Source organism: Pelobates fuscus, chromosome 1, assembly GCF_036172605.1.
Source record: "Pelobates fuscus isolate aPelFus1 chromosome 1, aPelFus1.pri, whole genome shotgun sequence".
Classification (NCBI taxonomy): Eukaryota; Metazoa; Chordata; class Amphibia; order Anura; family Pelobatidae; genus Pelobates; species Pelobates fuscus.
Genome location: NC_086317.1, coordinates 2,084,727 through 2,090,726, shown reverse-complemented (window position 1 = coordinate 2,090,726; position 6,000 = coordinate 2,084,727). Strand labels below are relative to the sequence as shown.

General features: G+C 47.2%; 1 protein-coding gene across 2 annotated transcripts in view; it reads right to left on the bottom strand.

The window, feature by feature from the left end:
- Nucleotides 1-360: 360 nt before the first annotated feature.
- Nucleotides 361-6,000, bottom strand: part of AGPAT3 (1-acylglycerol-3-phosphate O-acyltransferase 3) — a 28,431-nt gene continuing 22,791 nt past the window's right edge. For both annotated transcript variants that reach the window (XM_063445737.1, XM_063445729.1), the window contains exons 4-9: nt 5,274-5,435; nt 4,409-4,562; nt 4,112-4,214; nt 3,743-3,818; nt 2,719-2,917; nt 361-2,322 (exon numbers count right to left, since the gene is read on the bottom strand). In XM_063445737.1, coding sequence (XP_063301807.1) covers nt 2,234-2,322; nt 2,719-2,917; nt 3,743-3,818; nt 4,112-4,214; nt 4,409-4,562; nt 5,274-5,435 — 783 coding nt within the window. In that variant the 3' untranslated portion in view covers nt 361-2,233. The remainder of the gene's footprint in view (nt 2,323-2,718; nt 2,918-3,742; nt 3,819-4,111; nt 4,215-4,408; nt 4,563-5,273; nt 5,436-6,000) is intronic.

Genomic DNA, 6,000 nt, shown 5'->3' with positions numbered 1-6,000 from the left:
AACCCTGAATACTTTTATTGCATAAATCAACCCTTTTTCCATGTACCAAACCTAAAAAACATTAACTGTCGAGCCCGTGCTGATCAGTTTAAACCTTTTTTTCCCCCAATATAAGCATTGGTTCTACGAGACACCAGCGATTTTCCAGTCACACCACATTTGTCCATACAGATCCTTTCCAGCTGGTTTCTAATTTAATTACACCTCGTTGTGACTGTCCCCTACAATCGGCACTGGTTTGTATTGGCTGGTGTTGCTCAGATCGAGAGCACAAGTCACATCAAATAATCCAACCAAACACATGCAGTCCTTTCATGCACGGGGCACACACTCCAAGGCAACTCACAGAGCAGAGATCTCCATCCTTCAACTCATCTCTTTAATATTTGTTAGTCCTAGATTCTCAGTACAGGGGATTGATTAAACAGGCAGCAAAATAATGAGTGAATGAAGACTATGCAGCTCTTGCTCACAAACTGTATTAAGAGCTACATGTACCTTTGAGACACATGTAAATGCCGCATACACAAAATCCATACACAAGAATGGGGTGTGGTGCATCAAATCTCCTAGTGTACATAGCCCTGCTCCATGGTGAACGACATCCGTACAACGCTGCTTCATGGTGAACGAGATCCTTAGGGCCCAGCTCCATGATGAACATGAAGCAGATGGCCCCGCTCTGTGATGAAAGCAAAGCACACGGACCCAGTGCACAGTGAAAGCCCTGCAGTAAATGTGCACCATAAACAGCTGTAAGGTACCTGGGAATGTGGGTAGTATATGGCCCCTATGGAAAAACATGCAGTTCTACCGGGGACTCTAGAACCTACCCTATAGTGAAACTTGATTGTAAATGGCCCCATGCATATCAATCATGGATCAATGTCTATAGTGAACTTTGCACAGATACAGACCTAGGCCAATCTGCTGTAACCGCAGATCAGAAATGATCCAGTCTACAATGAATGTGGATGAGAAGTGGTCCTGGCTATGGTGAACATGTACCATATGAAGGCCAGCTCTACGGTGAGCACACTCTAGCGGCAGTGTAACGTTACAAATAAACATATAAATACATTGGTAAAGACCACTGCTACTGGCCATATAATACCTGTACACATAGCGCCAGTCCTGAGCATCATGTATGCCCACAGCAACAGACACCATAGAGCCCTTCTGCAGAGATTAAGGCCCTGTACAAGCCATATACTGTAAGAAATGATCTTTGCATGTTCACCTGGAGATTCAGAGCCACACACACATTACTTAATAGGACTTTTGTGTACACATTCACAATCAATTTCTACATGTTATGTCTGCACCCATGGAATGAGGGATGTGCTGCTTCCTTCTAACATGTTACACATGACTGGCCAAAGACATGTTAGATCTACTGCGGTGGTACCCACTATCAGATAGGCAGCAATAACAATAGCTAAACACTGAGTTAGAGTGGGGAGAATTAACCCTTTCACTGCCAGAGAGTCCTGCCCCCTGTGAGGTAACGGGCTAATTTCACTGAAATAACGGAAAAGAAGAGATTCAAATAGAAATACCGGTTTCTGACATAGGGTTGTTATTCCCAGGATAGGAAGGATTGATTTTTTTTTTTAAGGTATTAGCTTATTAGTGGTGGTCTATAGGTGAGCCCCTATCAGCACTTCCTGCCAGGACGGAGATAATCAGTTGCAGAGTAGTGGGCAGACCTAGCAAGTACACAATCCAAGCAGTGGAAATGACCAAAGCTCTGCAGACAGCACCATGAAGTGAATTAGCTGCACATCGCAATGTAGAAGATGTTCCACTGAATTGCTAAAGCACATTAACCCCATATGGATGGCAAGGGCCCTGCCCAGGGTACAGGTAAAGCCAGCAAGTGGGAATCAGAGACATCTTGTTCCCCTTAAAATAAATTGAGGTTACAGCCAGCAATGGGAGATAAACAGGGATGTAAAATTTAGAACAAAGGGCTCGTTCGAGAGAAAAAGCAGGATGATATGGACTGTGAAACGTGTGTAGGGGCAAAGTAGCAAATATACAGTCACTAGTGAAGGAGATGAGCAGAACGCAGGTTTTATTGCGCTCATGAAATGGCGGATTCCTATTGGCTCTTGGTACTGCTCCATGGGGGTGGTGCTCTGCAGGAGGCTCCTCCCTCTCAGTTCATGTTAGTAATAAATATAACCAAGACAAGTCCAGACCGCACTACAATTTCAGATATCTGGAGCATCTAATCCATTTTCTTCACCTCTCGATTCCCATAACTCGAGCCTCTTTCTATCTCTGTCACCCCAATGAGACGTCGCACTGCAAACGAGGCTGGAAAGGAGATAAAATGCAAGCAGAAAAAATAAACGGTTTACAAAAAAAAAAAATCTAAAAAAACCTCACAAGCAAACAAATGCTTGTTTGCATCTTAAGACAACACCGCAGACAATTCCATCCATGCATAGGATGAAAGAGCTGAGCAGTGCAGCTTACCACCAGCATAATTGAATACATTCTTTATTTTACTTCTGCATATATTAAAATCATACATCCACCTATAACGAACACAGTGGTCAGTTTACCCATAAACAGGACTATTTCAGCTGCTAGGGTTTACCCCCACCCTTATGCAGGGACCCACTTCCAGTTCTGTACATTTCACTAAACTCCCATAAGAATATAAATAACATGACTGATTATGACAAAATACAGAGACTGATCACTTACCTGTCCACATGAAGCCCATAAAAGAGAGAATGAGAAATGGAGAGCCACTGGCAAAAATGCCAACTGCAAATGAGAATAATGGAGACAGAAGAAGAGTGGCCCAGAATAAGAAGTTTATGAGAGTCCATGGTCTGCGGCGTGGTACAATCTGGGGACCCGGGAAGGTGCCCTCCTGGAGGTATCGTTCCTGCAAAGCATCCTTGAAAAAGAAGAAACATCTCAGAAGACATGGAAACCAGTCAAACTTTTCTCCCAATATATAGTGCCCTCTTTTATATGCCCAGTCTATTCTCCGATCACATATAGAGAGCGGTGTGACCGTGCAATGCTCAGCACAGCGGAATCAATTATCTTCCTTTCTCCCAATATATAGTGCCCTCACTTCTGATGATGTCAGCAAACACAGGCAGTTTAGTGGCAGCAGCGTCAGACTTGAATACAAGTAAGATTTTACTATATTTAGGGAAGCAAGGGGGGAGCCAGGGGCGCTAGCAGGGTTTTTTTAACACGATAGGGTCAGAAAGAGTTTTTTTTTCCTGACCTTAGTGTCCCTTTGAGCTTAAGGGGCAACTAAAGCACGAAAACAATTTCATTTAAATGAAGTTGTTATGGTGCAAGGAGGCCCCTGGAGCAAGTTTACCTCAACGTGTTAAACAATTTTCAAATGGTTTAACCCCAAAGTTACCTCCAGCTGCGATGTCCATGCGTTCTGAAATGTCAATTTCAGGAAGCGCGGAGTGCTGCGGATTGACAGAGCGGTCAGCTGAAAACTGGATGAAAAAAAGCTACGTTTCTTTCTAAGCCAGTTCATGGAACATAAGAAGAGTGCCTCCAGGGACCATAACTTCATTTAGATGAAGAAGTTTTGATGCTTGGAGTGTCCCATTAATCAATATCCACTCCCATGTCATGACTTTACAATATTCTAGAATTGCGCAACACAATTTGTGCCATCTTACTTTTGGATCGGTTATGGAATGGGTATACTTGCAGGACTATCACTCGTGGCATCCCATCATTTTACCTTTTCCTGGTAGAGTTTGTGAAGCCAGTTTGCCGCCTCTTTCTCATCGAGTGGAATATCCTCCAGAGGGAAACGTCTGAGACAGAGAGATAACATGAGATTGGGAGACAGTGGCTGTGAGAGTTTAATAAGAGTCGACCAAAAGAGGGAGGATGGGTGGTCAAACGAGGCAAATTTACAAAGCGGAAAACAGAATGATGTTCAAAGCGCCAATGGCAGAATAAAGACACTTTAATAGAAACCAAGAACACTAAACGCCAACATGTAAAAAAACAGCACAATTAAAGGGTTAGTCCAAGTAACATGACATGGTCTATAGAACATAAAATGTCGCCATTTTCTAGCTCTATTATAACTCAAAACACTCACCTCACACACATATCAGCCTCATATTTTTTCCCATATAAAATTCCCAGCAATGATGGGTTCTTATTCCCACGGAAATTCAAGGTCACATCATAAACAGCGGAGACTGTGAAGAGAGAGCAAGTGATCAGTTTGTGATAACGGCCAGCTGTCTTACCAACGTATATCTACCATTCGTTTAACACCTACAGTGTCTAGGAAATGACAGCTGGTTTAGTGGACAGTCACACAATGTGCAAGGCTTTGGGAAGCCATTTTCATTTTAAAGGTAGACTTTTGGACATGTGGCTGTTGAATTACCTGTTCCCCTCAGACACTGCACAGCTGTAGTAAATCCTCGGGTACGTGGCAGTAGATGGTGTTTGAGACGTGCTAGTCCTTTCTTATCTGCCACCTCCATACTGATTCTGTGCTTTGTCTCAGTGAAACGCGTGCCTTCACAGTACAGCAGGAACTAAGGGGATAAAAAACAATGAGCAGGGGGAATGGCGACACGGAGAGTGGGGGGGGGAGGAGAAGGGCGACACGGAGAGTGGGGGGGGAGGAGAAGGGCGACACGGAGAGTGGGGGGGGGGGAGGAGAAGGGCGACACGGAGAGTGGGGGGGGGGGAGGAGAAGGGCGACACGGAGAGTGGGGGGGGGGAGGAGAAGGGCGACACGGAGAGTGGGGGGGGGGAGGAGAAGGGCGACACGGAGAGTGGGGGGGGGGGGAGAAGGGCGACACGGAGAGGTGGGGGGGGGAGGAGAAAGGGCGACACGGAGAGTGGGGGGGGGGGAGGAGGGGACGGGGGGGGGGGGAGGAGAAGGGCGACACGGAGAGTGGGGGGGGGGGGAGGAGAAGGGCGACACGGAGAGTGGGGGGGGGGAGGAGAAGGGCGACACGGAGAGTGGGGGGGGGAGGAGAAGGGCGACACGGAGAGTGGGGGGGGGAGGAGAATGGCGACACGGAGAGTGGGGGGGGAGGAGAAGGGCGACACGGAGAGTGGGGGGGGAGGAGAAGGGCGACACGGAGAGTGGGGGGGAGGAAAGAATGGCGACACGGAGAGTGGGGGGGAGGAAAGAATGGCGACACGGAGAGTGGGGGGAAAGCGATAAAAAGAAGACAGAGCGCAGGAGAAGGAAGTATTGGAATATAATTTTTTTCAAACAGGGAGAATGCACTAACCCACATATACTCGGGGTAGTCCCTGAGGTTTTGAAGGCCATGCATAACGGTGTCTCTGTCTTCTTCCCACTTGCGTTTGCAAAAAACTATTTCCAAAAAATACCACGTCCAACCGATGAGGGGCACCATCAGCAGCTCTTTCTTTGCAAGGACCTTCGAACTCTGGAGGGAAAAAAATAAATAAATAAAGAACGGACATGGAGACAATGTGAGATACAGCGAGAGCACGCCATGGAGTCAGCCACAGACACAGCGAGAGCGCGTCTAGGAGCTAGTGAGAGACACAGCGAGACAGGGTCTAGGAGCTAGTGAGAGACACAGCGAGACAGGGTCTAGGAGCTAGTGAGAGACACAGCGAGACAGGGTCTAGGAGCTAGTGAGAGACACAGCGAGACAGGGTCTAGGAGCTAGTGAGAGACACAGCGAGACAGGGTCTAGGAGCTAGTGAGACACAGCGAGACAGGGTCTAGGAGCTAGTGAGAGACACAGCGAGACAGGGTCTAGGAGCTAGTGAGAGACACAGCGAGACAGGGTCTAGGAGCTAGTGAGAGACACAGCGAGACAGGGTCTAGGAGCTAGTGAGATACAGCGAGACAGGGTCTAGGAGCTAGTGAGAGACACAGCGAGACAGGGTCTAGGAGCTAGTGAGATACAGCGAGACAGGGTCTAGGAGCTAGTGAGAGACACAGCGAGACAGGGTCTAGGAGCTAGTGAGATACACAGCGAG